The sequence below is a fragment of the Capsicum annuum genome, chromosome 9, assembly GCF_002878395.1.
Source record: "Capsicum annuum cultivar UCD-10X-F1 chromosome 9, UCD10Xv1.1, whole genome shotgun sequence".
Lineage (NCBI taxonomy): Eukaryota > Viridiplantae > Streptophyta > Magnoliopsida > Solanales > Solanaceae > Capsicum > Capsicum annuum.
In genome coordinates, this window is record NC_061119.1 from 208,598,673 (window position 1) to 208,618,702 (window position 20,030).

The 20,030-nt window shown below is 38.2% G+C and overlaps 1 protein-coding gene and 1 long non-coding RNA gene across 5 annotated transcripts in view; one reads left to right on the forward strand and one right to left on the reverse strand.

Annotated features, from left to right (window-relative positions):
• LOC107841775 (beta-amyrin synthase) overlaps positions 1–6,639 on the forward strand; it is a 51,264-nt gene extending 44,625 nt beyond the window's left edge. For 2 of the 4 annotated variants that reach the window (XM_016685621.2, XM_047396485.1), the window contains 16 exons: positions 73–162; positions 1,166–1,363; positions 2,217–2,301; positions 2,474–2,640; positions 3,732–3,920; positions 4,012–4,125; positions 4,289–4,408; positions 4,484–4,606; positions 4,720–4,818; positions 4,979–5,035; positions 5,190–5,236; positions 5,332–5,475; positions 5,561–5,738; positions 5,860–5,940; positions 6,015–6,098; positions 6,314–6,639. In XM_016685621.2, coding sequence (XP_016541107.2) covers positions 73–162; positions 1,166–1,363; positions 2,217–2,301; positions 2,474–2,640; positions 3,732–3,920; positions 4,012–4,125; positions 4,289–4,408; positions 4,484–4,606; positions 4,720–4,818; positions 4,979–5,035; positions 5,190–5,236; positions 5,332–5,475; positions 5,561–5,738; positions 5,860–5,940; positions 6,015–6,098; positions 6,314–6,424 — 1,887 coding nt within the window. In that variant the 3' untranslated portion in view covers positions 6,425–6,639. Of the gene's footprint in view, positions 1–72; positions 163–1,165; positions 1,364–2,216; positions 2,302–2,473; positions 2,641–3,731; positions 3,921–4,011; positions 4,126–4,288; positions 4,409–4,483; positions 4,607–4,719; positions 4,819–4,978; positions 5,036–5,189; positions 5,237–5,331; positions 5,476–5,560; positions 5,739–5,859; positions 5,941–6,010; positions 6,099–6,313 lie in introns of all 4 variants that reach the window. The other 2 variants (XR_001665447.2, XM_016685622.2) reach the window with 2 other exon arrangements.
• A 767-nt stretch (positions 6,640–7,406) lies between these two features.
• Positions 7,407–11,038, reverse strand: LOC107841778. Its single transcript, XR_001665448.2, has 2 exons — positions 9,728–11,038; positions 7,407–7,889 (listed from the first exon to the last, which is right to left on the reverse strand). It is a non-coding gene; the product is annotated as an uncharacterized LOC107841778 (long non-coding RNA).
• Positions 11,039–20,030: the final 8,992 nt, after the last annotated feature.

Sequence of the window (20,030 nt, forward strand, 5' to 3'; positions counted from 1 at the left end):
TTATTGTTGTAATCAATTGTGGATATGCTAATGCTAATTCTTTGCTCATTTTCTTGGGCACCCAAAATTCAGGTTATGTGCATGTATATCACTGGCCATCTCAATACTGTATTCCCAGTCGAACATCGTAAGGAAATTCTTCGATATTTATACTGTCACCAGGTATATGACTTAATGTCACAATGAGTATATTTCAGTTTGCTGGTTCCTAAATACTTTTAACTTATATATACTGATGGTATAAAGAATCTATTGATGTATTTTGATCAGCTATATACTTTAAGGGATTGTTTGGTAGCTGGTTTAGTGGTGATTTATGCAAGTATTAAATCCTGCATAAGTAATACAATGTTTGATAGTTTGTTAGGAGGCGATTATTTATGTATAAAATTAATATGGTGTTTGGTTTGCAGTTTAGAGACCTGCACAATTAATAGAGAAAATACACTATTTCCACCCTAAACTATACACGAAATTGCTGAGATGCACCCGAACTTTAGGAGGGTCTTATTACCCCTGGACTAATTAAAATCGTATTTTTGACAACCTTAGTTCCTATGCGGCACATACGTATGCCTACGTGGACCTTTAGTGTGTTGATTCACGTATGTGCCACGTAGGCACTAAGGTTGCCAAAAATACGGTTTTAGTTAGTCCAGGGGTAATAGGACCCTCCTAAAGTTCGTGTGTGTCTCAGAAATTTCGTATATAGTTCAGGGTGGAAACAGAACATTTTTCCTAATTAATATATGTATAACTTATGAGGAACCTATGTATTGCTTTATGCAGGATAGAAGGTGGAATAACTAATGCATGAATAGCTAAACCATGCATAACTAATACATAGATTCCCTCATAACTAATCCTTGCATTACTAATGTCTGCATAACTCTAACCAACTACTAAATGACCCCTAAGGATCGTGTCATAGCTGGTTAGAATTATGTGGGTACTAGTTATGTGGGTTTCTAAATTGCAACCCAAACGTCATATTAATTTTATATATAATAATTCATTTCCTAACTAGCTACCAAACATTGTATAACTTACACATTAATTAATACATGCATAAGTTGCTTCTTTACTAGCTACCAAATGACCTGCGTAGAAGTTAAACTCGTTTCCACATTTACTTCTAGATTACTAACAACACTGCTTTATTCAGAATGAAGATGGTGGATGGGGTTTGCACAAAGAAGGTCATAGTACTATGTTCTGTACATCTCTGAGTTACTTATGCATGAGGATCCTTGGAGAAGGACCGGATGGTGGCAAAAACAACGCCTGCACTAGAGCAAGGAAATGGATTCTTGATCATGGTAGTGTCACTGCGATTCCTTCTTGGGGAAAAACATGGCTCTCGGTATGATTAATTACACGAATAACTTCTTTAGTAGACTGTATATTATAGTAGGATTTAAGTTATGTACACAAGCAGTTTACAAATTTTTCATGCTATCAGTGTGTATTAATTGTTGGAGCAGATGTTATGGTTCATTGCAAGTCCGTCATCGGTACAAGAAAGTGCTGAGGCGAACTTTATATAGCCTTGGCTCTCCCACCTCAATAGCTACCTTTTGGGATGTGGTTCTCCCTGGGTTGTACCTATGGTATCAAAGACACCCACCAGCCTCGGTGTCCACCGTGCCATGAATGGTGATGCCGGTATGGTAATGTTCACCCGGGGCTAGTAATGTTTAACACACAGCCATCGAGGACAATGGATGCGGAGCATGGTGGTTTTTTGTGGTCCATTACAGGTCCCACATCGGTACTACAAAGTGGTAATGTGGGGTTTATATAGGCTTGGGCTGTCCCACCTTACAAATAGCTAGCTTTTGGTGTGGGTATCCCTAATTTATAGGTTATTACCACATACTCAAATGCAAATAGGTTCAACTTTTAGGTTCTTATCACTTATATTTTTGAATTTATAGGTTCAAAACTAGATAGTTTTCGTAAATTCTAGTGTCAAAAGCATCTAGAGTTTGTTGAACTTATTGGTTATATACTACATACATGCCTCCGCACTTATTTTGGACAGTTAGTTGAAGTTATCATTTAGGTGACCTAATTCTGCAGAGGTTCTCTTTTAAGATTAGTGCATAAAAGTTAGACTTGTTAATTTATATCATTCTCCACTGTCAAGTACTAAACGTTGTAGTGTCATGGTAATGCCTTCTTGTTGCTGATAAATATTTCTTTTTCTTTTTCAGATTCTTGGAGTTTTTGAATGGTTAGGAACCAATCCAATGCCACCTGAGTTTTGGATTCTTCCTTCTTTTCTTCCAATGCATCCAGGTTGGTCAATTTTTGTTACTGCTCATGCATACACATCCTAAAGTTGTCAGTTCATTTTATTGTAGATATTAATTTTCAGGATTTCCCATGCAATGTTTTTTGGTTGATATCATTGTCTATTAGTGTCGATATATTGATCTACCAAGTATTTTGACTCTTAACTAAAATGCAGCAAAAATGATGTGTTACTGTCGATTGGTCTACATGCCAATGTCTTATCTCTATGGGAAGAGATTTGTTGGTCCAATCACACCACTCATTTTGCAATTGAGGGAAGAATTATATGATCAACCATACGATGCCATTAACTGGAAAAGAGTACGCCATGTATGTGCAAAGGTATGACTATCAACGGTCGTTTGATTACTGCGATTAGAAAAATGCATATACCAGCTATCCAACCCCACAACACAGGTCTACTGATAGTAGATATCTAAGTTTCTCCACAAACCTGTGATATCTGCATCATCCAAGGATTCTTTTCTCTTTTCTTCAAGCTTATGATTTTCTTCTATTGGGCCAATTTCGGCCTTGGGGGCAAGGACCGACTAGAGAACCCTGTTCAACAAGTGGAACGCATTAGCTGTCCCCTCTCAGGTTGGGCAGCCAGGGTCGGGAAAGGGCAATAACTCATTCTTAAAACCAGAGTTCTTAAGTCCAAAGTTGGGCAGAAAGGGGGGAAAGCCTTGGTTCTCCTGGAGTTGGATCCTCCAGAACCACAAGAATCCTTAGTTAGAATGAGATTCTACTCAACACCTTTTCAAGTGAGATTTTGAGAATAGTTGCTCTTTGTAGGGCACGGTATGATGAAAGTTGTAAGCTGTGTTGGGGGTAGTTATTGTCTATCATTGGCTTCTATGGTAGAATCGGTTGGGGGACTCCTTTTGATAACTTACATACTTTTGTATTGCTGCTTCTTACTTTTATTTCGATGTTAATGAACTTCCCTGTTATACATAAACAGGGTATTTCTGAGCCTTTATAGATAGAGAAAAGAAAAATATATCCTAAATATTTGTAATCAATCAATCATTTATGACTTGGTGGAGGAATATATAATATATCTTTTCTGTAAGTATGGATTATTGAAAATAATAAGACATGGACTTAGATATTCCCCTATAATTACTCATGTCAACTAAGCGGAGGGATTGAAGCGAATTTTGTGAAGAGAAAATGGATTATCAGCTGGAAGTCATGTCCCCGGCTAGCAGAGAAATGGAACAATCCTTGCAACTTCTTCCCTAGATTCATTCCTTCGCTAAGGGAAGTTCTCATTCAAGGATTTGAGAGGATTCTCATCAGGCTCTTAATCAATGAAAGGAGTACAATTGTTTATCCCTCTATCTACGGACTGAATGTGCCCTCAGTGTTGAAGTTAGATATCAAACTATTTCTACAAATGCTCAAAAACAAACTCGTTGCTGCAGGAGGACCTCTACTATCCTCATCCATGGGTTCAAGATTTGATATGGGACAGCCTCTACATATGTGCAGAGCCTCTATTGACTCATTGGCCTTTCAACAAGCTGAGAAATAAAGCTCTTCAAGTTACCATGAAACATATACATTATGAAGACGAGAATAGCCGATACATCACTATTGGGTGTGTGGAAAAAGTATGGAAACTAATTCATTTTGAACAGATTAGAACTTACCTTCATTCTCCTAATGATTTCAATTGTTGAACGTAACACTTGGATGGTGTAGGTATTGTGTATGCTTGCTTGTTGGGTTGAGGATCCTAACAGCGATTATTTCAAAAAGCATCTTGCTAGGCTCCCAGATTATTTATGGGTATCTGAAGATGGAATGAAAATGCAGGTTGGTAGATCTGAATTGTACTATTTCACAAACCACAATGAGTTAAGAATAAGATTTCTTTTACACTGCATGCGTGTTTGTAAAATCTTGACCCCTTGTCCTAGTTTGAAGTGAAGCAAACCTTTGTTACTGAAATTGGCAAGTGTTTGTTGTTGAATTGCAGAGTTTCGGTAGTCAAACTTGGGATACTAGCTTTTCTATTCAAGCATTATTGGCCAGTGAGATGAATGATGAGATATCATATACTCTTAGAAAAGGACATGACTTCTTAAAAAAATCTCAGGTTGGATGTTTAGAACAGGAGCATAACAGCTATTTCAAAATATGGTCCTTATTAATGTAAGTGACATCTTGATAGGTGAAGGACAATCCTTCTGGTGATTTTAAAGGGATGTATCGGCATATCTCAAAGGGTTCATGGACTCTTTCAGATCAAGATCATGGATGGCAAGTATCTGATACTACTGCTGAAGCATTAAGGGTATCTAACTATTCGATGAGATAAGATTCCAACTTCTCGTAACTACTGAAAATTAGTAAGATGATAATGCTAGTAGATTTCTCCTGATATCTTCCATAATTTTGTTTCTCTAGTGCTGCCTCCTCTTATCTACAATGCCTTCGGAGTTAGTTGGTGAGGCAATGGAACCTGCACAACTGTATGACTCGGTGGATGTTATTCTTTCCTTACAGGTAAAAACTGAGAAATGTGTCCTAATTTGTCATTTAAGCCGAGGTTGTCTGCTGCATATTGACTTCCCGGAGAAACCTATATCTTACACCGAATAGAGAATCCAATACACGGCTACCTGTGTTATAAATTCATCTTTTATGGATTTAAATAAAATTACAGAGCAAAAATGGGGGTTTATCCGCATGGGAGCCTGCAGGGGCGTCAAAGTATTTGGAGGCAAGTAAAAATTAATTGTTTAAGTTTAAGATTCACGATATAGGAAATTTATCTATCTGCTTCATTTCAAGGTTGTTAAAAACCTTCCACTTCTTCTATAGTCATTCAAAACCTGAATATTTTACTTTTCCTTTTTTGTTTTATTCACTGACAGTTGCTCAATCCTACTGAATTTTTGGAGGACCTTGTCATTGAGCATGAGTAAGATTTTGTCTCTAGTTTCTCTCTTCCCCTTTAGCTTTCTTCCTAGTGTTAGTCTCCATTTTATAGCTTCACACTGATACATGTCAATCCAGGTATGTTGAGTGTACAGGCTCGGCAATCAAAGCACTTGATTGTTTTAAGAAGCAATATCCTGGATACCGAACCAAGGAGGTTGACAATTTCATTAATAATGCTGTTAAATATGTGGAAGACGTACAGAAGCCTGATGGTTCATGGTATATGATATTTCACTTTCGACCCTTCAAACTTGCAAATTCCTTTCTGCTCTATCGATTATGACATGATTAATCGTGTCAATAGGTATGGATGCTGGGGTGTATGCTTCACATATGCTTCGTGGTTTGCTCTTGAAGGGCTTGCTGCAGCAGGCAAGAGTTACAACAACTGTGCAGCTGTTCGTAAAGGTGTTGAATTTCTGTTACGAAAACAAAGGTCTGATGGTGGTTGGGGAGAAAGCTACCGTTCTTGTCCTGACAAGGTAATGTAGAACTAAAAAAAATATATACGTAAAACAACAATAGCAACACCTACGTCTCAATTTGTGCATCGTTCAGGTCAGTTATATGCTATGTTGCTCATCTTTGTATTTGATCAAATAGGTATACAGAGAGCTTGAAACAGATCACTCAAATCTTGTACAGACTACATGGGCATTGATGGGATTGATTCACTCTGGCCAGGTTAATTCCTTGTTACTGTTAGCAAATGATATAATTTATCCCACAATCAGATTAGAAGTTTCCCATTTAGACAGGTTCATAGAGATCCAAGGCCCCTCCACCGTGCGGCAAAGCTTTTGATTAATTCTCAGATGGAAGATGGTGGATTCCCCCAGCAGGTAATTACTCTGAAAATTACAAGCTAAACAAAGGAGAAGATTCTTGGACAGTTAAAAGATCAAACTGTTAAATATTGGAACAAAATAGACTGGATTTAAACGAAGTGGACATTGATGATTCATCTAGTCGACTCAAAGAAAAGAGAATACTAAAACCAGCTTTATCAAAATATTGCTTTTGACTGACTTGTGTTGCACTTCATAAATATGTGCAGGAAATTACTGGGGTTTTCATGAGGAATTGCATGATACATTATTCATCACACAGAAATATATTTCCATTGTGGGGTTTGGCAGAATACCGCAAGAATGTCTTATTACATTAAAAGACAACTAAATATATATAGAATGCAACTTGGTCCTTAAGAAATAATATAGTTTTATTGTTTGTTGTGTTGCTGTAAGTGATGTAACACTGTCTAAAATCGTAGCCTAAGATATTAATATTTTGTATATGGGCATAATTTGTGAATAAATGAAATTCTAAAAAGAAAAAAAATAGTATAATTTTCTCCGGAAAGTAATATATGTTTAGCGTCAATTTGGGATTGTTCGATTTGTTATGATATTAAGAGAATGTGTTACGGCTTTAGCTTCAAAATCGTTTGCAGAAAAGTTAATAGCATAAGTGAAAGACCAAAAAAATTGAACAAGGCCGAGATTAAGAACAAATCTGTAATAATAGCCGAGTCCTAAGTCCTTCCAGCTATATGCGTGATGTGACCAAGCTCGGGTATAACAAGGAGAAGACAGTAAAGTAGCTAAGAAATACAGAGAAGGCTTAAGAACCAAGCTATAGATATTTATTACTTATAGGATTGGAATGGGCAAAAATCGGATCCCTTTACAACAGGGGAGGGGTGTATCCATTTATAGGATGCCAACATTGCCTATGGACAACAGGAGACAATCACTCTTCCTTGTGCCGTTGGAGAATGGCCAACCCACTAGCGTGGGTCAGACGCATTCTGCCGAGGGCTGCCCATGCCTTTGGGAATCCTTGACACGATGTTCTTCCATTTGTATGTTAGCATGCAGTCACCATCTTAGTTGGTCTCGGGCACCTTTGCCGCTGCTCGAGTGGGCATTGTTGCATTGACATTGTTCTCGAGATGATGCCGTTGTGGGCCAATTTTTGTCATACCCCCATCCAAGTTGACCCAATCGCCCCAATCCTAACATAAGCCATTTTATCCTTATAAGATAGTCCCTCTGTCTTTTTGACATAGTATCTGTTGTAGTCAAAGGATAGATAAGCAAACGATCCAACTCGACGTAGTCATTTCTCCTTTTACGCTTTCTTTTTCATGTGCCTGTTGGTGACTGACTTCTTTTTTATTGTCACGACCCAAAATAGGATCATGACCGGCGCTAAGGAGTTTAGGACTCCAAAGCAAGCCTCGTCAAAATTCTACAGAAAATCAGGCAGAATTTCCCCTGTTTTGGAGCCTAACAAGAAAATTTCCCTTTCTCAAATCAACAGCACCACAATCAACACTTCAACAACATCAACACAATCCACCACAAATGATTAACAAGTCACTAATACCACCAAATGACAACATAAAATCCATCTCCAAAATATGAGAGGAAATCCAATATTCTACACATCCAAAACAACGAAAGATTCAAAACTCTAAAGACATGACTATGGAGCAACTAAGAGTTTTTCAAGAAAAAGAATCATAACGAATAAATAAACTATAGCCCACGCAAACAATTGCGGGGTTCACCAGGAATATGTCACTCAAATCCTCTAGCCAACGCGATCCTCACCGTCACCTGCGTTCTCTGAAAAAAAAAAATAGCGAGGAGTGAGCCGCTAGATCAGTGAGTAATAACACTTACCACAACCATTTTAAAATGGGGACAAGTCACAAAACATCATGAAATCATGCTCTTTCAGAAAACAGTAATGGTAAACAATATCATTCTTTCATGTAAGCCAAGTGAACCAATAGTTCAGTAATAAACTTCAAAAAAATCGTATCATATCAAATATTACATATTTGGGAGGTTTCCAAGAATGAATCATGTAATCAGAGTGGCATTCTTCTTCATTAAGAATAGCCCAGAACAGTGGACCCCTCATAAAGGAGTCAAATATCATATCAGTGTGCTAGTTCTACCTTCCCACTAGCGGAGGTTGTAACAGACATCAGTAAATACAAGGTGCACCAAGTCTAACGCTCCCGTCGTTAGCTACGGAATTCAAATCAAGGTCTGCTCCCACTTATAAGTTCTTTGTAAACAATAGGATATTCATAGGAAAACATTTTTCAGAATAATACATATCTTTCAAAATTCATATCAAATAACCATTTCAATATCATATCAAGATCATATCTCAAATAACCATTTCAATATCATATCACGGTCATATCTCATATAACTATTTCGATATCATATCAAGATCATATCTCAAATAACCATTTCAATATCATGTCAAAATCATATCTCAAATATCCATTTCAATATCGTATCAAATAAAGGACTTGTCCCACATGCAATTTCAAAGTATATCATAACTCATTGTTCCATCAAAAACATGTATAAATATGCAATTTAATAAACACATATCGTCAGAGGCGAACTCAGGATTTGAGCTTGACAGGTGCACCTTTATATTTAAACATAATAATTAATAGTGCCAAAGTTGACATATAGTTCTTTGAAAACTTAATATTATTAAATATCATTAATTTGGTTTAATATGACAAAAGAGTATTATTCACCCTACTTGAATTCGATGCACTTTGATATTTTCAACAATAATAGAGAGTTTTTGAAAAATAGAAAATCTGAGAGATTTGTCTGCTAAATGGTTGCTATGAGAAAACGTTGCATTTAAGCCTATTTCAAATTTTAAATTGCTAATTTTTAAATAGAAAATAAGTCAATGATTAAAAAATAAAAGTAAAATAAACATTATATAGTATAAGATAGGGGGAATTTACCTTTTGAAATTTGAGGAAAGCTTGTATTTTTGGAATAAAATTAAAAATACATAAATAATGTGTGTGTTAATGTTGTGGGGGGAGAGAGCACCAATAATGTAAATTGTACTTGGAAAAAGGAGCAATAAAACAATTGTAGTTGGGTGGGTTTCGAACTCAAGTCCTCCACCCAAAAAGGAATTTATGCTATAAGTTCAACCACTAAACCAACACAATTAATTGTCTTTGAGGGTGCACAACATATATTTAGTTAAATTCACTGGTATATATACAAATATACAATCTATATAGAGAGTTTTTCTCGAGGCTAGCGGGTGGACGTGCACCCCCTACTCTATACGTAGGTCCGTCTCTGCAAATCGTGGTAAGATTACTACTCACAGTAAAAATTTTGGAATACCAACTTGTCACCTCGAACAATTGATAGGACTCCCTTCGATTGAATCTAAAATCATATCATATCAATTTCAAGTTAATTCTCTTGTTTAGGCTAATTCCGTGATGAAATTAGACTACCCACCTTCAAGGTTTCGTGATAACTTCCAATTTATCAAACCTTGTATCCAAAACAACCCTTACGGTCCATAATTCTTGTCTTTAAAAATTAAATTTCAATACCTAAAATAATTTATCAAAACTAAAATCACGATAAAGATGTAGGAACAAATTTACCTTAAATTCGGAAGAAATTTTATGATCAAAATCCCCCAACTTGCTGTCTTTAAATGGACGAACAATATGTTCGTTCCTTTCTCTTTGCCCCCTTTTACTCATGCAAAAGGAAAAAAAATTCATCTCCTAGATCTGGCTCGCCTAAGGTTAAGAATAAAAAATCCACCAGACTCATGTTAACGATATAGTGCCTGTCAATTTTAAATTTCCAAAAGATATTACCGAACAGGCGAGCGATGAATCCCTTGTGTCAGTTTACAAGTTGGACTCCCTCATCAGAAATAATATTGCTCCCAATGTTATCAAGGACTGTGTTTTGCCTGAAATCGAGGTTCGAGTAAGGACCCCAGGATCCACTGATAGCGTCATCTCCAACCACCCATGTTATCCTTCTTCTACACACTCATTTAGTACTGGTCTGGGTGATCCTATCGACTAGGTGATTTTCTCCTTCTTTAATACATTCTAATTATCCCTAGGTCAACTAAACCCAGAGGTATGGCAAACCATTGCCTCCTTTGATACTCTCTCCCGTATGTCAGGCGTCAGCTTTCCCCTAGCACATCTTCTACTGCTTTATCCACCTAGCTTGTTGCGGAAGGTGAAGGGAGTTGATCAAATTGAATCACTGAGGAAAGAAAGAAAATCCACAGGATCACGGGTGGTCTAACTGCTTTGTTATTGTACCCTTGGAGTAGCTTTCTTTCGCCATGCTCCATTTCATTGGAATACCCACATAAGTGCCTCAGAAAAATCTGTCTGTCTCTTCTGTTTTCTCCTCCACCCCTCTATTTTGACTCGTTCCGTTGCTTGTTTTTCATAACTCCTCGGCGGCATCCATCCCCAAGCAACGGTTTCTGAGAACAAGTCGATACCCTCTGTCTTTGGGTCGCCCATATCATTGAATCTGCCACCGCAGATGATCACACCTGGCTAAATGTTTCCAATTGGTATAGCTGGAAGGCGAAGAATCACGACCTTGGTAGTTATGGGCAGCTGTAATTTTTTACATAATAGTACCTTTGGGCATCACCTAATGACTTTACGTTATAATTTTTAAGTCATGTATTTCTTTCATACTGGGTGTTGGCTTACCTCATGGATCGAGCCCCTGACGTCTCTCTAGATCGCACCATAGCAACTCAATCCATTTAATAGGCCGTCGGAAGACCACTCGAGAAGTTTCGCCTAAAACCTATAATTTTTGTCATTCGTCCATTTGACTTGGAAAATGGATCCCTCGGCCCCACCAAAGAAAATCGATCCACTTAATAGGCCGTCGAGAGTCCGTCTGAGGTGTTTTGCGTAAAATATTTTTCGGAGCCCATACCCACCCCAGATTCGTGGACGTTATCGAAAGTCGCAAAAGACTAGCGATTACTTCTATTTTTCTCATTTGACTTGGAAAAACTCCCCCCCCCCCCCCCCCCCCGCCTCGCCTAGTCAAATTGATATATTTAATAGTCCATCGAGGGATCGCTCAAGAAATTCAAAATATTATCTGAAGCCAGCCTCACCCCCAGATCCATTGGCTAACACCCACTGAAAGTCACAAAAAACCTGTAATTCCTAATATTTTGCCTGCTTGACTAGTAAAATGGCTTCCCTACCCCACCAAAGTAAATCGATCAATTTAACAGGCCATCGGAGATCGTTTGAGAAATTTTACCTAAATTTCTTCCAAAGCCCGAACCTATCCCCGATTTATGGGCAAACACCCATCAAAAGTTGCAAAAATTCCATAATTATTGATGTTTCGCCCATTTGAATAGGAAAATGGCTCCCCTGATTCGTTAGGGGATAGCTCGAGAATTTTTGCCTAAAACTTTTTCGAATCTTGCATCCACCCCTTGATTCGTTGTCTAATGCCCATCTAAAGTCGCAATAAACTCACTTTTCCTATTGGCTCACCCGTTTGACTTGGAAAATGGCTCCCCAACAGGGCAAAAGCTACCTGATCCATTTAATAGGATGTTGAGGAACCACCCTAGAAGTCCACTGAAAGTCGTAAAAATTTGCAATTCTTATCGTTTCGCCCATTTGACTAGCAAAAAGGCTCCCGCGGCTCTGCCAAATAAAACCCATCCATTTAATAGGCTGTCATCAAACGTTCAAAAAATTTCACCCAAAAATTTTTCGGAGCCCGCACCTACCCCCTGCTTAGTGGGCTAACAGGCTGTACCGGAGACGGTTAGCGGGGTGAGCGCTAGCATGTAACTCAGGAAAGGGATAGAATAATGTCATGATCAATCGATCTAAAATCATCCAAAACCATATACACACAATCATATATATATATATATATATATATATATATACATATATAATATGAAACAAGGCTTAGCATGAGAGTTAAAACATTAGTCTGGACTGTATAGCTTAATCGGCATACCATGGGCTATATGGGTGCTAGTTCTCTCCCCATGGTCGGAACCTAGTGCGTGTTAACTGCACGAATCAAAGATATCAAGGAAGGTCGAATCTACGACCCTACACCATCCATGATACAAATATATATGGTATGACACAAGCACACAGCCATCAAGACCAATCCTCACGCGGGAAAATGTGTGTTTCTCATGTTCATCCTCCCTGAGACTTACACCTTCACGACTAGCTACACAACCCCCTTTAAGCCTAATTAAAACATTTACATATTTCCATTCATCAAACCATGGAGTCATTATCACCATTAGGCATCATCAATTATGCTTGAAAGCTTTTAGAATTATGCAATTCCAATTATCCATTAACTTGGGGGAATCCACGACCCCACAAGTTCCAATTATTCATCCACGTGAGGGAATCCATGACCTCACATGCTTCCATTTAATTTCAAAACCATGTGTATTCTATTAGCCTTAATATGCAATGCAATAGTTTCAAGAATAAGTTAAATTCATGCATATATCCATGTTTCAACGTTACATTTCAAAGGTGGGTTGAGGTTATTACCAATTCTAATATCAAAATCAATTGAATTAGGGGAATCCACGACCCTCATAAATTCATCAAATCCATTTGGGAAATCCATCACCCCTTGGTTCAATTTAAATCAATTTGGGGAAATCCATCATCCCCTAACTCATTCACCATGCCCATGCACTCAATGAGTTTCAAAAATCATCAATAAAGCATGAACGGTTACATATAAACCATGGGAATATCATTTAAAAAAATAATTATTCAAAACCCTCAATCCATATTCCAAAGCCATAAATTAAATCACATGAATAACAATTGAAGCATATGTCTTTAGCAAAATAATTTTAGGGGAGAGATACATGCCTGAGATATCAAGGATTATGGAGAAGGAACCACAATTTGAGCTCTAGATGACCAACCATTAGAAACCCTAGCTTTGTTCTTTACTAAGGAGTTTGAGAGAGTAACGAGTAATTTATGATTGAGTAATGAGAAGTTAAAGGGTCTCTTAGGGTATTTTAGATCGTGGGTTGTTATTGGGGAAAGAGGGAAATGACCAAAGTGACCTTAAATAAAAAGCAAAAAACTGTCTCTAGTGATTACGGGTAACCTTACGACTTATAAGGACATGTTACGAGTCATCACCATGACTCGTGATCTGGATAGTACCTTTACTAGTTTGGTCACGAGTCCCACCCTACGACTCGTGACCAGACCTTACGACTCATAGGTACTAGTCGTAGTCACAACAAAAATAATGAACCTCTACACCGGTGAGACTAAGAGTCCCATATTACGACTCATAATATCTCACCATGACTCGTATGCTCTTAATCGTACTCAGGAAAGTAACTTTGGCCAACTTCACTGGCCTAACTATGAGTGGTACTATACGACTCGTAACGAGTCTTCAGAGCTCGTTAAATGTGTCGTTACCTGGGCAGTGAGCTCAAAACTCAAAAATTTTCAGAGGCAAAAATCTGGGGTGTTTCCAAAAGTTATTTAGGGGATTGCTCGATAAGTTTCGTCCAAAAAAATTTTCAAGCCCGCATTTACTCCACTGGCCCATTTGTAGTCTAGCACCTACTGAAAGTTGCTAAAACCACATAATTTCAATTATTTTTTCCTGTGTAAATTGAAAAATGGCTCCCCCATCCCCGGCAAAGCAAATCAATCTATTTAATAAGTCACAAAAACCTACAATTGCAATCGTTTTTCCTTTTTGACTTGGAAAACAACAGGCACTACCCCGCCAATGCAATAAGATCTATTTAATAGGCCGTCGAAAGATCGCCCAAGAATTTTTGCCTAATATTCATTTTGTTGCCCGTCCCCAACCCCCGGTCCATAGACTAACACCCACCAAAAGTCACAAAAACATCGCAATTCTGACTGTTTTGCCAATTTGACTTAGAAAATAGCTCCCCCGGCTCCTCCAAAGTAACTCAATTCATTTAAATAGGCTATTGGAAGACCACTCAAGAAGGTTTACACTAAAATATTTTTGTACCCCGCACCCACCCCTCGATTCATAGGCATTCTTGTTGTTTCGCTGATTGACTTGGAAAATGGCTCCACCAGTCTCGCCTAAGAAAAACGATTCATTCAATAGGTCGTCAGCGGACCATCAAGAAGTTTCATACAAAAACGTTTTGGGAGCTCTTACCCACCCTCGTATTCATGGGCTAACACCCACTAAAAGTCGTAAAAAAATTTGTGATTCTTGTCATTTTGCTAGTTTGACTTGGAAAATGGCTCTATCAGCCCTGGCAATTCAAATCGATCCATTTAATAGGCCATTGAGTTACCGTTTGAGAAGTTTCGCAAAAAGTTTTTAGCGAAGCCTGCATCCACCCTCGGACTCCTGGGCTAACACCCATTGAAAATCATAAAAATCGTAATTCCTTTAGTTTCGCCCGTTTGACATGAAAAATGACTTCACATATCCTGTCAAAGCAAACTAATCTATTTAATAGTTCAGCAAAGGACCCTTCGTGAAGTTCACCAAAAGAATTTTCTATAGCCTATGTTCACCCCCCAATCTGTGGGCTAACACTTATAGAAAATTGCAAAACCCCCTGTAATTTCTGATGTTTTGCCTGTTTGAGTTGAAAAATGACTCCTCTGAGACCGCCAAAGTAAACTGATTTATTTAGTAGGCCATCAACGGACCGCCCGAAAAGTTTTGCCCAAAATATTTTTCTAGAGCCCTCACCCACCCACCCACTCGCCCACCGCACCCCCATCAGTGGGTTAACGATTATCAGAATTCGCAAAAACTCCACAATTCTTGTGATTTTGCCTGTTTGACTTGGAAAATGGTTATCTGACCCTGCCAAAGCAAACCGATAAATTTAATAGACAGTCGGGAGACTGCCCGAGATATTTCACATAAAACTTTTTCTAGATCTCGCACCCACCTCGAATCCATAGGCTAACACCCATGGAAAGTTGCAAAAACCCGCAATTCCTTCTGTTTTGCCTGTTTGAATTGGAAAATGCCTCCTCCAGCCCGATCAAACCAAATCGATACATTTAATAGGACCTGGGGGCCCACCCAAGAAGTTTCGCACAAAATTTTCTTCGAATCCTACACCTACCTAGGATCCGTTGGCTAACACCCACTGAAAGTTACAAAAAACCTGCAAATCCTATCTATTTGCCTTGAAAAATTGCTCCTCCTACCCTACCAAAGAAACCGATCTATTTGATAGTCTATCAGGGGACCATCCAAGAATTTTTTTCTAAAAGTTTTTTTGTAGCTCGCACCCACCCCAGATCCATAGGAGAACACCCATCAAAAGCTGCAAAAACCCTGTAATTCCAGATGTCTTACCCGTTTGAGCTGGAAAATGGCTATCTCGACACTGCCAAAGCAAATTGATCCATTTAATAGTTTGTTAGGGGACCTTCTAAGAATTTTTATCCAAAATATTTTTGAAAGTTGTAATAAACACTTAATTTCTGTTGCTTTTCCAATTTGGCTTAGAAATGGCTCCCCCGATCCAACCAAAGCAAATCGATCCATTAAATAGGCCGTCGAGGGACCACCCAAAGTTTTTTGCCCAAAATATTTTGAAGCCTAAGCCTACCCACTGATTTGTGGGTTAACACCCACCAAATATCGTAAAAAAATCTGCAATTTCTGTCATTTCGCCTGTTTGACCTAAAAAATGGCTCCCTTAGTCCTGTCAAACCAAATTGATCCATTTAGTAGGCCATCAGGGGACCTCATGAAAAGTTTTATCCAAAATTTTTCGGATCTTGCACCCATCCCTCAATTCGTGCGCGAACACCCACCAAAAATTAAAAAAAAAAATTATATTTTAAGTCGTTCAATGGATCCCCCGGCCCCGCCAAAGAAAAGCGGTCCTTCTAATTAGTCATTAGAGGATTGCAAGAGAAGTTTCACCCAAATATTTTTTCGAAGACCGCACTCACCCTCGATTTGTGGGCTAGCAGCCACCAAAAGTTTCAAAAAATATGCAATTCCAGTTGTTTTTCTTGTTTGACTTGAAAACTGGCTTTATTGGCCTCGAAAAAGCAAATCAATTCATTTAATAGGCTGTTGGGGGATCATTTGAGAAGTTTCACCCAAAAAAATTTTTGAATCAAACCCATTCCCCGATTCGTGGTCTAACACCCATCGAAAGTCATAATAAACCTGCAATTCTTGTCGCTTTGACTGTTTGACTTGGAAAATGGCTCCCTCAATCCCACCAAAGCAAATCAATCCATTTAATTAGTTGTTGGGGATTGCTCAAGAAGTTTCGCTAATATTTTTTCCAAAGCCCTTACCCACACCCCAATTCGTGGGTTAACGACAATCGAAAGTTACAAAAAGATATATTTCTAATTGTTTTGCCCATTTGACTTAGAAAGTGGCTACCCCACCCCTACCCCCACCCCCAAAGTAAATTGATCCATTTAATGGGCTGTTAAGGGACCGCTAGAGAAATTTCACCTAAAATTTTCTTCGAAGCTCGCATTTACCTCCTTCCCTCATCTGTGGTCTAGCACCTACCAAAGTCGCAAAAAAACTATAGTTTCTATTATTTTGCCCGCTTGACTTGAAAAATGGATCCCCCGATCACGACAAAGCAATCCGATCTATTTAATAGGTTGTCTAGGAATTTTTCGAGAAGTTTTGCCCTTAAATTTTTTGGAGCCCGGACCCAGCACTCGATCTATGGGCTAATGCCGATTGAAAATCACAAAAAACCTGCAATTTCTGTTGTCTTATCCTTTTGACTTAGAAAATAGTACCATCGATCCCACCAAAGCAATCTGATCCATTTAATAGACCGTCAGGAGACCACCCAAGAATTTTCGCTTATAAGTCTTTCTAGAGCCCATACCCACCCCAATTCGTGGCCTAATACCCACCGAAAGTCACAAAAATCCAGCAGTTCTGACCGTTTTGCTCATTTAACTTGGAAAATGGCTCCCCCAACCTCGCCAAAGTAACTCGATCCATTTAAAATATTGTCGGGAGATTGCTCGAGAAGTTTCATCCAAAAATATTTTCAAACCCCACACCTACCCCCTAATCCATGGGCTAACACCAATCAAAAGTCGTAAAAAAATTGCAATTTCTGTCGTTTCACTTGTTGACCTAGAAAATGCCTCCCCCAGCCCCGCTAAAGCAAACTGATCCGTTTAATAGAACATCGAAGGACCGCCTAAGAAGTTTCGCACAAAACTTTTTTCGGAGCCCACATTCACCCCAGGTCCGTGATCTAACACCCATCGAAAGTCTTAAAAAATCACAATTCCTATCGTTGTACTTGTTTGACATGGAAAATAGCTCGCCCGACCCCACCAATCCAAATCGATTCATTTAAGAGGCCGTCAAGGGACTGCCTGAGAAGTTTCACATAAATTTTTTTCGAAGCCTGTATCCACCCCCTCCGATCTGTGAGTTAACACCCACTGAAAGTCATAAAAAATTCACATTTCCTGCAATTTTGTCCGTTTGACTGGCTTCCCGACCCAGCCAAAGCCAACTGATCCTTTTAATAGGTTATCGGAGGAACGTTCGAGAACTTTTGCCTAAAAAAATTTTCTTAGCCCATACCCACCCCATATCCGTGGGCTAATACCCACCGAAATTTGCAAAACCCCTATAATTCCTGACATTTTGCCCGTTTGAGTTGGAAATGCCTCTGCTGGCTCCACCAAAGCAACACAATGTATTTAATAAGCTGTCGAGGGACCTTTTTGTGTTGATACTACACGTGATATTACTTTTGTGAGTGAAACGTATCTTTCAACGACTCCTACGAGACCTTACTTATGATTCCAGCAGTTGATTTAAGATTTCAGGGTGAGCGACATATCTGAGTTACCATGAGATCTTTCATTTGTGACATAGTTCTTATTTCTGGACTTGTGCTATCGTTTTAGTTTTGGGGTTGTATTCCCTTCTTGACATTTTTTAGTAGTTTTGGTATGGAGGACTTTCGATTCCTAGGGATGATTATGGTTAAGTACATTGTTCCTCATTTAGTGTGCTTATATTTTGTCATTTTGATTTGTATTTGCATATTTATTTATTGATGGATTAGTTATCTGATCTTCTAAGTGTTAATTATGAGTTGATATTTTGATTAGATGGTTCTCATACCGAGTGAGTAATGTGGATACCACCCACAACAGGTTTGGATTGTGACAATTAAACAACAATCTACCCAAGTGCCCATAAGCTTGACATGTGCCAAACAAATCAAAGGATAATGAGTGCAATGCAATAATGTTGGTAGGTGTGCTACTCCAATCCAATACATAGCGTGTAAGCGTACACCCAGATCCAATGCACATGGTGTAAGCATACACCCGGTCCAATGCATGTGGTGTAAGCAAACATCCTGATCCTAGCCTCAAGTTCATGAAATGTATGTGTAGGCATACACCCTGATCCTAGCCTTAAAGACATGAAATGCATGAAGTGTAGGTAAACACCTCCGGTCCTAGCCTCAAAAGGTATACATAGACACCATGTGTAATGTATGTGAGCAAACAATAAGAAAATTAACCCAACAGCTCATAACATAAGTAAGTAAATCTTTGTGCAGGCCGACAAAGCCACCATAATATCTAAAGACATGTAAATCGCTTTGCGGGGCAACCGACATCATGATATCTAAAAAAAGCAAGAAATAAGTGAATACGGGAATAGCAACATCAAAACTAATATACGTATGTATACAAGTTAACAACACCACAAGCAACCCATATAACCATATCACTTTCATACCACAATCATAATACCATAATTATCATATAAATACTAAATTCGATAATCACAACGACACACACATATCCTACTCCCAATTTGACACAAAATCAATATCACTGAATAGGAGCTTTTATCAAAAATAACATCAATAAAAATTTAGAGACATCTAACAACCGATTCTTTGATAGCATGCTAGACCTGAATCACAAACCTTAAGTAATCATGCCAAAAAAAAAAAAAAAAGAGGGGGAAATAATCTTTCAAATAATTTCATGTAGATAATTAATTGTTATATCGGGAATCAAATATAATATTAAAAGTAAATTTTCCACCCAAAGTTCATCAATGCGTGTCTACATATATAGGTACAATACGCAAGTACAATATATTTTTGTCAAGTGAAAATGACTCAACAAAGTGGAAAGTGGAAAGATATCGAGAAGCATGTAGTAATAATAAAGATGTGCATATATATAGACAGAGAAATGGTTGGGAACATTAATATCACTAATAGAAAATCAAGGCATGGCATTTATTAAGAAATACTATAAGGGCCACCTATTACTTAAATTATTTTCTGCCCTTTCCTTACAGTTCCACGTGGAGGTGGAAATGTTCAGTCTTTTCACTTCTCTCCAATCAGTTAAGTGGCTCAAGGACCACCTCTGATGTGTCCTAGCCGAGCGAACCTTGCTTGCACAAGCAAGTAGATTAGCTTTCTCATTTTTTTATTTTGCCAAAAGAGCTGGATGAATGAGTTAGAGTTAGATGAGATGGAAAAGAACTGTGAACGTCCATTCCATGAAGCACCAACCACAAATTTAAATTTTCTCCCAAAATAAAATAATTCATAATTGAGTAGGCCTATTATTTTTCTTGATTGTGTATCCTTTTCTAATAATTGCATATAATATATCTTTAAATGGAGAAGAACTGCGAACGTCCATCCATGAAACAATCGTCATGGAAACACAAATTTAAATTTTCTCCCAAAATAACTCATGGATAGAGTAGGCCTATTCTTTTTCTTGTTTGCGTATCCTTTTCTAATAATTGTATATAACATATTGAGGGGTGGACCTATGACCTATTTTGTGGTGCTTCGGCATTCGATAAACCTGATATAGATTAGTATAATTA